This window comes from Acomys minous (assembly GCF_964271855.1).
Source record: "Acomys minous genome assembly, chromosome: 1".
NCBI classification, from domain to species: Eukaryota; Metazoa; Chordata; class Mammalia; order Rodentia; family Muridae; genus Acomys; species Acomys minous.
Window position 1 is genome coordinate 18,678,826 of NC_140483.1, and position 16,015 is coordinate 18,694,840.

General features: G+C 40.1%; 1 protein-coding gene across 2 annotated transcripts in view; it reads right to left on the reverse strand.

The window, feature by feature from the left end:
• WDR64 (WD repeat domain 64) overlaps positions 1-16,015 on the reverse strand; it is a 106,455-nt gene that overhangs the window by 17,174 nt on the left and 73,266 nt on the right. For both annotated transcript variants that reach the window (XM_084785885.1, XM_084785886.1), the window contains exons 16-20: positions 8,043-8,173; positions 5,372-5,473; positions 4,142-4,211; positions 3,230-3,266; positions 2,243-2,379 (exon numbers count right to left, since the gene is read on the reverse strand). In XM_084785885.1, coding sequence (XP_084642011.1) covers positions 2,243-2,379; positions 3,230-3,266; positions 4,142-4,211; positions 5,372-5,473; positions 8,043-8,173 — 477 coding nt within the window. The remainder of the gene's footprint in view (positions 1-2,242; positions 2,380-3,229; positions 3,267-4,141; positions 4,212-5,371; positions 5,474-8,042; positions 8,174-16,015) is intronic.

The following is a 16,015-nucleotide window of genomic DNA, read 5'->3' on the forward strand; positions in this document are numbered from 1 at the left end:
CCACCTAAGACATCTCAATTTTTATCTATATTTAACAGGATTCTCTCTTCTGTACTAAAAATAACTTGACACTATCCATGAGGACTTATTATTTTGAAATGAAGAGTATGGATAACTCAAAATACAAATCACTATTAGCTGTTATTAATTTTCTCTTTCTTTGGTGTTTTCCATGGGTCTTTTCCACACAATTCCTTGTGTGGGATTTCAACTCTATGGTCTACCCTAACACAGGTATTCCCTTCAGAATCAAATGTAACTCCATGGTTACATGGCATATCTCAGCAGGCATATTTACCTGCTAGGAAAACATACTTCTGAGTATTGGAGCAATAATGGATTATAAGAAGTTTAAACCAACTCTTTTGAGTGGTATCAGCTAGCCCTTGGAAGGACTTCCATCATATCACCTCACTGGAGACTGAGAACAGAATTTGAATCAGTAGCTGTTTTTTAAGACTACTTTGATATCATCTCTCCTGCTTCTCTTTTTTATTCATCACAGATGAAAAGGCTTTTTATTCTACGATCATCTTGAAGCCAGTTTCTGTTTTTAAGCCACGGGTTTCACTATGAAGCTATAACCTGGGAGCAGCCTGGGACGGAACTGGCAGAAAGACATACTCCCTTATGTTCTGAAGTCTCAGTGTGGGTCACCCAACATGGCCGCCACCTCCTGGGTCCCCTGTAGAAGCAGCTTCATCACAGTGTTCACACCTTCTTGTGTCTCTAAGAGTTTCAAAGTGGGCAATCTACCAACAACTCTCTTACCTATTTATTTATTTTGGGTTTTGGTTACACATGGTTTTTCTGTGTAGCCTTGGTGGTCCTAGACTATTTTGTAGACAAGGGTAGACTCAAACTCACAGAGATCTGACTGCCTTTGCCTCCCGAGCATTGGGATTTAGGGCGCATGCCCCCGCATTCTGCTTACTAACAACTCTTTATCATTTTCTGTTCTCCTAATGCCTCTTACTTTGAATTATTCTTTAAAAAACATATTATTGATATGTGTGTGTGTTAGTGTGCATGTGTGTGTGCGTGTGTGTGTTCCACGTGTGGAAGTCAGAGGAAAAATTTGTGGAGCCAGTCCTCTTCTATTTTTACATGGGCTCCAGCCAGGGATTGAAGTCAGATTTTCAGGCTTGTGCGGCAACTCATTTTTACCCACTGAGCCATCTTACTGATCACCAGTTTTCACGTTTAATTTGGAATGCTCACCCTCCATCCCAAGTCACTTGAAATAACCTGGTGAATTAAAGCTACTGTTTTCAGAGTAAAAAATTTAAGGACACTCAAAGTGATGTGAAACCCTCTTTGAATAATTTTCATCATTAAAGTTTTATATTAGAGTTCAGCCAGTAAAAGGGTTTGCTGCCAAGCCTGGCAACCTAAATTTGATTTCTGGGGCATCCATGGTGGAAAAAGTGACTCCTACAAGTTTCCTTCTGACTCTTTCATTATTGCCATGTGTGCATGTCTGTGCATATATAATCACATATACACAGAGATACATAAAGATAATGAAAAAGTTTATTTTATATGCTACATGTCAGTATTCTTATATTGTTTTATGGCATGGAAATGTGAATATTTCCTCTCTCTGTCTCTCTGTCTGTCTCTGTCTCTCTGTGTGTGTCTCTCTCTCTCTGTATGTGTGTGTGTGTGTGTGTGTACGCGTGCGTGCATGCACGTGAATGTGTGTGTGTATCAGTCAGGAAACAACCTTGGGTGTCACTCCTCAGGAAAATCATTCTACTTGTTTTGGGACAAGATGTCCCCTGGCCTGTAGCTTGTCAGCTAGGCTAGGATCTCTGGCCATCAAGTGCAAGGAACCTGCTGCTCCCTCCTCCCCAGCACTGGCATTATAAGTGTGCTCTACTGTGCTCAGACTTGTAATGTGGACCAGGGGTTGAACTTGCTTCCCTAGCTCCTTACATCCTTTCATATAATACATTATTGATGACATTTTACTTAACCATCCAGTAAAATACTATTATGAATTTACAGCTCAGCTTGCAAGACTTGAAACCGTTAACAGTTTTGGTGATCTAATGCTTTGAGTAGTCAATGGGCTTAGTGTATAGTTTGGCAGTAGTCAGTAAGTGGACTGAAAAGCCATGTTTGGCTAGAAGAGTGAAATGTTTGAATTGGATGCCATGTGGAAGAAGGCCACAGGGCACAACTATGCTCTTTATCATCCCAGGCTCTCTGAGTCCCTGCCAAGGCCAAACTTCATCACCTCCAACGTCCACAAGCGGAGGTGTCCATCCTCATGTGCAGTGACCAGGATAGGAGGCTGTGCTTCCACTGAGCTGGTGAGTGTGGGCTGCTTCCTGCTCGCCGGCTGCTGCTCCCCCACCATGTCTGTTTGCTCACCTAGTAAAGAAACTCATGAGCGCTGCTGGGATTTGCAATCCTTGGGGTTTCAAGTTTTTTGGAACACCAAAGAAGAAGTGGGTGGGAAAAGGGAAAAGAGCAAGGCAGGACTTTCTCATTATTATTATTATTATTATTATTATTGTTGTTGTTGTTGTTGTTGTTGTTGTTGTTATTATTATTATTATCTTGAGAGAACTCACAGGGAGGAAAAACATTTGTATAATAGAACCCTGGATCACTGGAAAAATCTAAAAGCCTTATTTTGGGTCCTAGAAGATTCTGCATGTAGTGGCTAAACCTTGTGAAAGTTGTAGCACATCTAGAATGTTTTATAAACCTAGCATAAGTTTTAGAAAAATGTGTTGGAGATGAAAAAGTTCAGTAATGTTTTGGATGTTAAAAACCTGGAATTAGCATAAAAGGCATCATTTGTTTTTGTCCATGTTGAGAATGTGTCTAAGCAGGGCATCCTTTTAAAATTAGTGTATATTAACTATCAGTAATAACTGATCCCATTATGACATTTTCATACATGGATAGCACATATATTAGTCATATTTTCTCTACAGCACTCTTTCACACCCCTCTCCCTCCCATTGATCCCTAAAAGGCATCATTTTAACAGAGCTTCTTCCCATTAGACTACCAAGACCCCCAAACATTTCAGTATTCAGTTACTGAAAGTGCAAATCAAGAATATTCTGTCAGAAGAAGTCCCTGTTGTAAGGGAGCTGTCTGGTCTGGGTCATAACTCCATGGCGGAGTGCTTGCCTGGCATGTGTGCAGCCCTAGGCTTGATCCATAGTGAAGCAAAGAGAAAGAAAAGACTCAGCTGTCTGATACTGACCTTTGACCTCGGTGTCATGTATGCTCTGTTTACTCCCCTAAATGGATAAGAGAGAGAAAACCTTTCTGAGACATGGCAAGTGAATGAGGCCTCTAGGTGGGCAGCTTCTGCAGAGAGCTGAGCTGACATTCCTAATCAGCAATGGTAAAAGATGTTTCAAAATACACATTGAAACAGTGTACTTCAGAGATTTTCAGTCATAAATAAGGAAGAGCTATAAAACAATGGCATTTCCTGATGGCTTGCACTAGTGACAATGATTAGAGCCCCCAGTGCATTCCCAGTTCTGGGTATGTACTGTCTCTAATTCTACAGGCAACAATTTCAGGTGTCTTTATTCCTCCTATCTTACTGATAAGGAAACAGAAACTCAGCTTTAGTGACAAGGCTAGACTGATTCAGGCAGTGCACAGAGAACTTGGATTTTGGCATGATTCTGTCTGGCTTTTATATCCATCTGTGTTAAATTTGCTTTCTATCACACTAGTTCTTTCAAAATAACTTTTGCGAAAAAATTTGACTTAATAAAAATCCTGATTGGAAAAACACTATTTAAATATATGTAAAATTGGAACTGAGAACACAGAAGACTGTTTCATTATATTATGGGCTCTGATCTACTTACACCACATGTTAAATAATATGGAAGAGATGTTCAAACTCACTGGATTATTTTACAAGCATAAAAACATGTTTAACTTATAAGTACTCTTATTTTATTAATGGTCATGTATTGGTTGTTCACACATGTGAAGACCCTGAAAATAACTGAAGAAAAAAAAATGTAATCATTGATTTTTTTTTCTTTTTAGAGAAAACAAAGATTTCACATGTACACATGGGTGTACACACAGGTGCTCAGAGCCACTGTTTCTGAGCCACAGTTACAGCAGGAAGTGTAATCGCACTCACCTTGCTACTTTGCGGACCTTTGCTTGAGTCACACTGGGTTGAAGAGCATATGGAATCCTGACTTGTTCTCCTGTAGAGGGATGGAGGAGACATAGGATGGAAGATTCAGATGCTCCACAGAACTCAGTGTGTCCTCTACTCCAGTTTCAGGTGGTTATTTCCTCCTCACTCAGGAGGCCGGCCATACCCTATGTCCCACGCAATGAATGCTCTAGTGTGGTGTTAGAAGGGAATTCTGGGAAGCTATGCATTGAAGGGGTATTGCTGCTTCCTTGGGTCTCGGAAACACAGGCCTGCCCCACCTCACTTTTAATTGAGGTTCTGATTCTGAAATGCAGGGGTGGATGGTAGTGGGTGCCGATAAGCCTCGCTAACTTCTTGCAGTGTGTTAGTCTTTTCTGGCCTGAGCCTATCTCTTCTATGTTTTGTGGGCATGGACTGAAGGGTTGCTCACATACAAAGAACAGGCCTTTATAATGTTTTCCAAAGAATTTTGATGTAGCTTTGAGACAATGCATAAGGAACGTGTTAGATTCTGACTCACCCACAAGTAAACCCTAACTATAACACAGAAAGCTTGAATTTCCTCTAGTGACTTGTTTAACATTGTTGCTTAAAACTAAAGACTTCTAAAGCAAATAAAGGTAGAAAATAGAAGAAGAACTTTTTATTAGACACTTTAACAAGCAATCTTTTGCTCTACAGGAGTAAATGGAGGTTGCTCACCTATACTGGATGGTATATGAAACCTGCAATGCCATTTCCATTTATTCCCTATAGTCCTAAATTTGCAGCACATCTGTGTTGATTGTGGTAGATTTAGCTAAAAGTCTGATCCACTGGGCACTATTCATTTATTCTTTTGTTGTAAAAGGAGTTGGGAGGCCAGTAAGGTAAGGGTCTACACAGTGAGGCTGCCATGTCAAGGGTCTACACAGTGAGACCAACATAGTAAGAGTCTGCACAGTGAGGGTGGCATGTTAAGAGTCTGCACAGTGAGGCTGGCATGGTAAGGGTCTAAACAGTGAAGCTGACATGGTGAGATTCTACCAAACCAACATATCAGACCCCCGCCCCTAAAAATTTCAGCAGTGAGGAAAGCAGAAACAAAGAAGTCAAGTCAACACACATCTGCCTTCATCTGTCCCTTCCTTAATGCTGGAGATGGGCAGCCCACCTCACCTACCTGCGTTCCAGATAGCACTACACAACCATGGAGTTCTGGGTTACCTTGCACAGTCAGGAGGTCGGAAGAGGAACACTATGTCATTAATTCGAAAGCGTTTGGGATCCAACTCAGGATCTGTAGAGAAGCAGTCCTCGGGCCGGTATCTGAAACAAGCATGTCCTTGCCTCGTAAACTGCACCAACCATCGCCTTACTTATGTTGTCATAAATCCCATGCATGTCTAATAACTTCAAATGCTATCACTTAACATGAAGTGAAAGCCTAGAGGGATTGAATTCAGATATACCTTCTTTGCTAAGCCTTTATAGAACCACATGATCATCAGGTGATCTGTAAGCCTTTAATTCAACTAACCAGACAGATTTCTTATCTATAATAACAGTGTCTAACCCTGTAGAGGAACCACCCGGAAGTCTCACACAGTTTTAAAAAAAATTCTATTCTGCACATATGAAATGACAGAGTTGAGTGAAATGTGGTGCCTACCCACAGGAGCTTATTATAACTGAGTAGACAAGGGGAGGTAATCCAGACATTACCCAGCCCCCACTTCTGTAGTCTTCCATGGACCCAGATCTCACAGAATTCCCCAGGTAGTGTCTTGAGAATAGAATAGTAGTCTCTAACCACCTATACTACACTCCAGAGATGCTCCATCTCTTAACTACTTTTATTCTTTAGGGAAAACTGACCTCTTAGCAACATACTCCTTTCCTTTAAGGAAAATTACTTCTACATGAGAGATCGCTAAATTTTGGATATGGAACATCATTCCAAGACCCATATTTTAAAGGCTTGCTCATCAGAATGCTGCTCTTGGTAGGTGTTGAGCTTTTAACGGATTGGCTATAGTGGAAGTTTTCTAGTCCGTTGGAAGGCAGATCCTTGAAAGAGATCAGGTACCCTATCCCTTTCTTTTTATTTTCTCTCTATGAGATGTTCCAACACTCATTCCTACTCTGATCTGATGCCTTCTCACAGGCTCAAAGCAACAGGGTTCAATTAATCACTTGAACCTCTGAAACAATGAGCCAAAACAAACAAACTTTTGTTCGTATTAAGTTGTCTTAGGGATTTGTTACAGTAACTGAAAGGAGACTAATACAGTGGTGCAGGAGTCTTGTATGGATGGATCCAAAATAAAAAAAAGAAGTTTTAGAATTTTTAATGACTTTTTTTTTTTTAGCTCAATGCTTTTAGATATATTTGATCATCAGTTAATCATGAAATTGATGGTTAATTAGCAAGAAATGTTATCAACTTTGAATCTTCAGATCATGGTGTTCTTGAGAAAGAAAGGTTCTTTCTCTCTGGTGAAGGAGTCAGGCAAAATGAGGTATATTAAGGAATGGCAGGTTAGAGAGATGGTTCAGTGGTTACAAGCACTGGTTGCTCTTATGGTGGTCCTGTGTTCAACTCTCAGCACCCACATGGCAAATATCAACTGTGTAAATCTAGTCTCAGGGAATCTGACGCCCTCTTCTGGCCTCTGTAGGCACTGTACACATAGGTGGAGCACAGACATACATGTGGACAAAACACCCATACACATAAAATTAATGAATGAATGGAATAGTAGAAATGGCCTCCACCATAAATATAGGAATAACATTCAGTTTTATAACCAGTAAAGATGGGACTATATTACCTTACACAATTCTAGGGTAAGCTGTACTGTTTCCAAAAGGCTAATGATTCTAAATTTAAAAAATTGCTCTATGTGTATATGTGGATGTGAATGTGTAGTGGCCAAATGGCAGCCTCTGTGTTGATTTCCCAGTACCCATTGTTTTTGAGACAGGATCTCCCACTAGCTTAGTATTTGTCAAGTAGGCTAGACAGGTTGGTGGCTACCAAGCCCCAGAGATCCTCCTGTCTCCAGTCATGATCCAGAACATCTCAATATAAGTGGTTGAAATCCAAGTTAGACCTGCAACATTGGCTCTTGCTAGAGCCATCAGGTAATAAACTGGACAATGTTGACATGAAATAAATGCTGACATGCGTGAGAAGGAAAAGACTTCTAGAATGCCTATCACAACTTATATTTGGTAAACAAGTAGACATTGCTGGCACCAGACCTCCTGAGGAACGAGAAGCTTGGTGAAGGGGTAAAGCCAGGAATTGTGAAGCTTAAGTGACTGGGGAGTGACCAGGTGAGAATTGCCAGTAGATGACAGAACAGGTTCTTGAAAGTTTGTGGATATTACTGTGTCAAGTTATTAAACATTTTTAAAATTTGTTGGGGCTAGACGTATGGCTCAGTAGTTAAGAGCACTGGCTGCTATCTTAGAGGACTCGTGCTTTGATTCCTAGCATCCACATGGCGATTCACAGCTCTTTGTAACTCCAACATCAGAGGAGTCAATGTCCTCTTCGGGCCTCTGCCAGGCACCAGGCAAAGCATCCATAGACATACTAATAAATAAAAAATTTAAATAAAATAAAAAGCGTTTGTTGACATCATAATTTTAAATATGGAAATATCATATATTTATGTAAAGAAAAAAATCTCTTGGGTACACAAATATGTAAGAGTTTTTTTTGGTGTGTAATCATGGAATTTAGATATTCAGAACATAATGTGCTTATAAACATAACATCAAGGAAAATACTTCGTTGAGGGTCATCACCATCCTTACCAATGCATCTTTTCTTTGAATATTGCTTGTTATTTATATTCTTATTATTTAGGGCAAAGACAACACTTACATTTCTTTGACAGTAGCTGTTACGAAATTCCATAAGATAATCATGCCATTCATAGTTCCAGACACTATCAAATTATATCCCTCTGTTTGAAATACATCAATGCAGTTCACCTCAACATTGATGGCAGGGTTCTAAAGAAAAAAAGATGATCGGAATGAAAATTCAGCCTAGTTCAAATGGCACACATGCATGGGGTTAGTATAATTAACTTAAAGCAGTGTCATAGCATGTTCAAAGTCATTGAGCATGAAATTCACTAGCCACTTCCTTCAATATTAGAAAGTTTAGCTTGTATAATTCACTGAAACAACAAAACATTCTCCACTTGTCTTCTGGCCCCTTTTGATTTAACCTTCACTCACTCTGCTTTATCAACTATTAGACTAGCTCCTGGTTTGTTTGTCTTCCCTTCAATCTTCCTGAAAAAGAAAACCAAAACAAAAACAAAAACAGTCCACAGTAGCTGTTTTCACAGACAGGCCAGTCTTTCCCTGGACAAGCCCATTTGTCCAGCTTCTGAATCACAGGGCCTTATGGAAGCCCTGTCTATGTGTTGCCAGCTAGTTATATGTGCTTCTTTGCAGTTGTCTTGGATGTTTGTTGAGCATCTTAGGTTCTTGGAATACAGAGCTAAATATGGCATCTGTGATCTGAAACGTGTATAAGAATTTAAAGCATGCAGATGAAGTTTTAATTACTGAGAAATCTGAAAGTGCCATATTGAAGGCACATCTAAGACTTGATGGGGACACACAAATGACATCTAGTTAAGATGAACAGACTCTTGATCTTAGAGCATTCCATCTTCTCCTCCTCTGAGATTCCTCACTCTCCTTATAGCGGCTCTTTCCTGGTTTTGCTTGTATTCTTGTTGGCTCTTGGATATTTTCCCACAGTCCATATACTAAAGGCTTGGCCCCCCCACCCCAGCCTGTGTCACCAATGTTAGGTAGTGGAGCCTTTGAAAGGTTAGGCCAAGTTGGAAGAACTTATGTTGGTGGGGACATGGCCTTCAAAAAGGATATTGCATCCTTATCCTTTATGACCTCTAAGAGGAGTGGATTCCTCTGCTGAGAGTTTCTACCTGACCCCAAGGCACTTGGGTCAAGGACTCTGGACTGAGGCTTTGCACTAAGAAAATCAACCTTCCTTTTAAGTTGTTTCTCTCAAGGATTTTTGTCCTGGTGGTGGAAAGCTGGCCGACAGAGCTTGTGTCTCTTGACCACTTTTTTTGTTTCTAATTTAACACTCTCTTGTTCTTTATGACTAATATCTTTAGTGTTTGCACCTTGCACATTTGTCTGTCTTTCCTTTTCACTATCTGGTTCTGGGCAATGTCCTATCTTAAGAATAACCTCAGTATTAATGCTCTAACAATCTCGTCTAATTCCCTCTCCAAAGTTATAGGTTTGAACATTTACTATTTAGTTACTCTTAAGGTTGGCCTTCATCACCAAGTCTTTTAGGAACATGATACTTCCCTTCATCCGTCTTCCACTGTGTGGCCTTTACCACCAATGGATTAATGCTGAGTTCTACTAATTCTACTGTTTAATTTTTTGAGATTTTATTTATGTTTATGTTATGTGTATGAATGCTCGCCTGCATGTATGCATGCCTACACATCATGTTCTTCAGGAACTTCCCCCTCCCCCAGCACTCTAAGAGACCAGCTGTACTCCTCTGTTTGTATTCCCAGTGGTAAGAACAGCACATGTTATGCAATAGGTGCTCAGCAAAAACTGCTTCATAAACGAAAACCGTTCACGAAAAGAATTTCTATGTACAATCTAATTTGCTAAGTGACCTTGCATTTTTCTCTATAGAGTAATTTTAACTGTAGGCTGCAAAAGGATGTGCTAGGATGCTAATTATGACAAATACCAAAAATAAGAGGTGAAAAGCAGAGGTAATTTAAACTTGCATAGAGTCTTACGAGGCGCTTTCACTGTACTTTTCTGCCTCATATGCATCTGTGCATGCTAGTCACATGCATGGTTGCAGGTAGAGACTCAAAATTGACATTGGGAGGGTGTCCTCTTCAGTCTCTCCCCACTTTAATTGGGGAAGCGTTTTTCAGCTGAACTCTGAGTTCATTAATTTGGCCAGGCTAGCTAGCCAGCTCTTTCTAGGGATGCCCTGTGTTCACCTCCTGAGCTCCTGACTACCTTTTATGTGAGTCTTGGGACTCCAAACTCTGGTCTTCATACTTGTGTGGCCCCACGTCTGCTCTACTTTCCTAACTTATCACCGAATTTGAAGAGATCATGTTTCAATGCTTTGTCCCCTGTGCAATTGTGGCTCTAGCTCACGGTGCAGACATCTTCCTGTCGTTAATAGCTATACACAATGTTTCCCACAGTACATACCAGCATCTACACACATCCAAGCCCAGTTCCAGTGACAAAACTGGATGAGGTAGGGTAGAATCATTCTCCAAAGTGCTGAGAATTGTATGGATTAATTTCAAAGTCCTTTAATCTACCAGTAAAATCTCTTATTGAAACCTCCAATGCAATCTAAGTTCAGTGCTGTGCCGACATTTGCTTCTGTATAGGACGGCAATATCTTTTTTATATTTAAATGATCCAACAGACAGGTTTCAAATTCTATAAGACAAGCTATGTAATTTTTCTTGTGGGTTACATAACAGTTATTTCACTAGTTATGAGGGAAAGCCTGAAGGCTTCCTTTGATTGGCCCTCTATAATTGGCAGTCATCTTGTAGGTTTTGGACCTACTAGTCCTTGTAAAAGCTGAGAAGGCAAGGTACTGTAAGCTAATCGTAGAGTACGTTAATAAAGTTAATGAAGAAGCATTTAAAACATTCAAAAGGCCTAAGTAGTTCCAGAAACAAAACAACAACAACAACAACAAGATGACTGCCCCCTTACTTCCCTCAGCCTCGGCTTTAAACATCCTGGAACGTTTGTCCTCAGGCATATATGCCTGCAAGCTTGTCACAGAAAGAGCTTTTTGAAGAGACTTTCTATCAAGTCGTCTATCTCAATATGTGCAGACATTTCTGAAATATTTTGAAAGGTGCCTGAGCTCCAGCAGTAGTTGTGAATCCCAAGTCATGTATCCCAAGAAATGTGTGGTAACACAGGGAATGTGAGGCTGACATGTACCATGGCCTGCTCACATCTCAAAAGTTTGGCTAAAAAAGACAATGCATGCATATACAGTGAGAACCACTGTTGTAACCTGTGGGAAAACAATTTACACGGAAGAGACACAGGTGTTGATGTGGCGGGGTCTGGGGTGACAGTAATAGTCTCTGTCTTGACAGAGATTGGAGCTGTGCATGCCTCTCTTCTAGTTCATAGAATACCACACTCATATCTTGCTCATTCTCCTCTCATCGAATTCCACGGAAATCAGTGCTGTAATGCAGCACTTGACTCCAGCTACTGATGCATATATTGAGGCATTCAATAGATGCCCACTAAAGTAATCTTTGCAAAAATGGTAGTTATATTTAAGGCCAGTCATCTATATGTGTTCACTCTATATTTTTTTCAACAATTTTATAATAAAATATTTGTGAAGAAAACATGCAGGCTGATCTCCTGACCCTGCTGCTTCTGCTTGGGTGCTGAGCTAACAAGCCCCGACTCAGTGGCTATGCTAAGACTTCGGAAATCTCTTGGTAGGCACAGATCAGGATCAGGAGAGATCTCCGTTTCCCTGTGTTGTGGGAAGTGGAGTGGCTCCTTTCAGTTTGCTTACAATGTTTTAATTTAGAGATTTACCTGAAATAAAAAAGACTGATATGTCTGCTCCTTGTTTGTATGTTTTTTGTTTGTTTGTTTTTTGAGACAGGGTTTCTCTGTGTAGCCTTGGCTGCCCTGGAATCTCTTTGTAGACCAGGCTGGCCTTGAACTCACAATGATCCACCTGCCTCTGCCTCCTAAGGCTAGGATTAAAGGCGTGCACCACCATGCTCGGCTCCTTGTTTGTATTTTAAAACAACAATGTAACAGCCATAAGCGCACTCATGATTAACCAAAGGCACTTCCTGAGCAAGGTGAGAAGGAAAGAAAAGACCCAAAACTATGACAATGAAAGATGCAGTTTGACGTACTGATTTTGGGCATGATGGACTGTGCCTGTAATCTGAGCTCTAGGTAGACCTAGAGAAGACGCTGGAGAGGTCAAGTCTAATTTGAGATACACAGTGAAATTCTTTCTCAAAACAGACAAAAACTAATGCAACACACATACACATGCACACACTAACCAACCCGCCGAACTCAAAAAGGTCTATAATAATATACTAACTGCACAGAAAAATTAAATCCTTCTTATATTATTTACATATACATGTTCCTAATATATGAAGAAAAATCGAATGTAAAAAGTAAAAGACAAGTTTGATAGAAAACAGACGGAGGATATAATAAATGCTCCATGAATAAACAGAAGACATGACAAATACCCCACAAGAGAAGAAAGGATGTAATAAATGTCCCACAAATGAACATAGGATAGAACAACTGTTCCATGGTTAGAGGACTAATAACCACCCTATATGCATGAACAGAGGATATAACAAATACTCACGAATGAACCAAGGATAGAGCAAATGTCTCATGAGTGAACAAGGAAAGGTAGCTCACTCACAAGTTACAAAAAATTGCCACTAAAATATGCCAAACTGAAAATTTTCATATAAAAATTTTAATGCTTGGTAAGACCCTGGGGATACATACTCTTTCACGTGGCAATGGAAATGCAGAGTTATACGACTGCTATATAGAAGAATTTATTAATACCTAGGAAAACGTCACAGGATTTATGTTTTCCTCTACGTTTCATACACTACCTTATATTCAATCTTTTAAATCCATATTTCACCTGATGTTTTGCAAGGTGAAAGATATGAATATAATTTCATTTTTCTGCATGTGGCTGTTCAGTTTTCCCAATACAATTTGTTGAACAATTTGGTTTTTTTTTTTCCCAATGTGTGCTTTCAGCACTTTTGTAGCCATATGATTTATGGGTCTTCCTTCCATTGTTTCTCTTTCTTTCTCAAACTCTCTCTTTCTGTCTGTCTTTCTTTTTCTTATTTATTTATTTATTTATTTATTTATTTATTTGCCAATACCATGTCCTTCTTGATACTATTGCCTTGTGACATAGTTTGAGATCAAGTGTTCGATGCTTCCAGCATTGTTTTGGCCGTCTGGGATCTTTTGTATATCCACATGAATTTTAGGGATGTTTTTATGTTTTTGCAAAATTTTTGTGAATAATGTACTTGGATTTTTATGGAGACTATATCGAACATACTGCTTTTAGTTTTATAGACATTTTTACAGTATGGATTTTGCAAGTCCATAAACATGGGAAATCTTTCAATCTTGGGTTTTCATCAGTTTATTTCAATGTTTTTAAGGTTTTTCTTTTTCTTTTTTTCTTTTTTCCTGTAGATACCTTTCACTTCCTTGGTTATTTCTAGGTGTGATGGTTTGAATAGTCCCTTGTGGACTCATGTGTTTGAAGACTTGGCCCATAAGGAGTGACACTATTAGGAGCTGTGGTTTTGCTGGAATAGTTGTGGCTTTATTGGAGAAAGTATGTCACTGGGGGGGTGGGCTTTGAGGTCTCAGAAACTCAAGCTAGTTCTCTGTCTGCTGCCTGCAGATCCAGATGTAGAACTCTCAGCTTCCTCTCCAGCACCATGTCTGCCTGCATGCTGCCATGCTTCCTGCCATGATGATAATGGGTGATAATGGACTAAACTCATGAAACTGTAAGCCAGCCCCAGTTCAATGATTTCCTTTATAAGAGCTACCATGGTAATAGCGTCTCTTAACAGCAATAAACAACTGAGACACTATGTATTTTTAAAATAGTTGTATTAATTCTTTGATAATTTAATAAAATGTTTCTAAGTATTTTTAAAGTCTATTGCAAATGAGACATTTCCCTGATTTCTTTGTCAAAGAATTGATTATTGACATGTGGAAGGCTGTATGTTGATTTTGGTTTTTTTTTTAAATGTATTTATTTTTTATTTCATGTGCATTGGTGTTTCACCTGCATGTCTGTCTGTGTGAGGGTGTCAGATCCTGGAGTTACAGACAGTTGTGAGCTGTCATGTGGGTACTTGGGATTGAACCCAGGGTCCTCTGAAAGAGCAGTCAGTGTTCTTAACTGCTGAGCCATCTCTCCAGGCTGAATGTTGATTTTGTATCCTGCTACTTTGCTATAAGTGTTCTCCAGGCCATAGATTTCTGGCAATATCCATCAGGTTATTTAAGTACAGGATCATGACATCTGCAAACAAGTTTTTTTTTAAACTTCCTTCCCAATTTGCATTTTTTTTCTTTCCTTTGTTTGCCTTATTTCTCTTAGAATATGGTAGAAAAGACATATTATTAGATACTGATTTAGAGATGTGTTTAGTGATTTGTGGGGGTCCCTGCAAGCTCTACAGCCAGCAGGTGTGAGGAGCCATACTAAATTCAGCCATGTTAGAAATCCCGTGCTTAGGCTGTATGCTGTGACCTTTGAGTTGTTGACCCTTGCTGAAGGAGGTCTTGTGTTCTAGGCTATCTTTGGATTGTCTAACCAGAGAAATAGGGGAAGTTCTTACCAGGAACTACCAGAGAAATAGGGAAGTTTTTACAGGGAACTACCAGAGAAATAGGGAAGTTCTTATAGGGAACTACCCAGAAGAGTAAGGAAGTTTTTATAGGGAGCTATTCAAGGGATTGTATTCTTGCCTGGGGCCTAGGAGAGGTGAGATTACAATAGATCTTGTGTTGACCTTGCTATATAAAGTCTACTCCCCTGCATTAAAGGGAGTCTTGATCAGAAATCTCCAGACTTGATTCAATATTTCTCACATCTCTGTCTCCCACTTTCAGTTCGCACCCCCTCTTTCAGGTGAACCCTGGTTCGATTTGTCCCGCGGGCCAGGACAAGCAGGGAAATGAGCTGTGAGGCAAGAAGGAAAACTCAGCTCAGCACAACTTTGTCTTTGTTGGCTCTAAACTTCTGGAGTCTGACACCAGGCTGTTCACTGTGAGCATAATTAAATACAGTACAATTTAGAAAAAAAAAAGGTTTTCTGGTGTAATATGGTCCCTAGTACACAAAGAGGCATAGTTACATTAAAATTCAACTCAGAGTACATATAACCATGAAGATGGTTTCTATAGCTTAAGGGCCAGGGTAGCATAGAGATCGGCAGGCCATAAAGTGCTTGTGACATCTCCCCTAAGGATGAGTTCTATTGACTGAGAACAAATATAGAAATAAAGTTCTTGTGGGGGGGGTAGAGTCTGGGATGAACATTCCAGGTGATTTGTCTGGCTCTACAGATGGCAAATGTCACCAGGTTATTAACAGCATCCACTCCCAGCCTTCTAGATGGAAAACAGGCACTCATTTCCTCCACTGAGGAGACAAACCCCGAGTGATTAACATTCCTGGTTTCCCCAATGCTCACTTCTGAGCACTCATGCCTTCTATAGTGATGTACTTAAAGCACTGTGTGCGCTGTCTGATTGCCGGCCATGACTTCACTTGCTACCTGGAGCAGAATGACCTGGAGAAATACCTGAAACAATGGGCCATTGTCCTTCACAACCTGCTGACCCTGGTCCCATAGCAACCTGCTGACTGTCACATAGCCTCTATAAAGTCATGCTTGCTTGCTCGCTTGCTCTCCCCACCTTCTGGTTTTAGAGTATAAACGGAGAAGACGCCTAGACCTAGGATGGAAGCCTTTCAGGTGCTGTGCTGGCTTAGGTCTGCCAGTGGTTTCTCCTCTCTTCTACTCGTTGGTCTGGAGTGCTTGTTTTAGAGAGATTCCTGAAGCACTTTAGCTAAGACTTCAAGAAGTATCTTGAATCAAAGTGGCCTGAGAGAGGGCATCTTCACCTCCCTCCTGATTTTAGAGGAAGTGTTTTTCAAGTTTTCTCTATTTAGCATAGTGCTCATTGTGAAATATATAA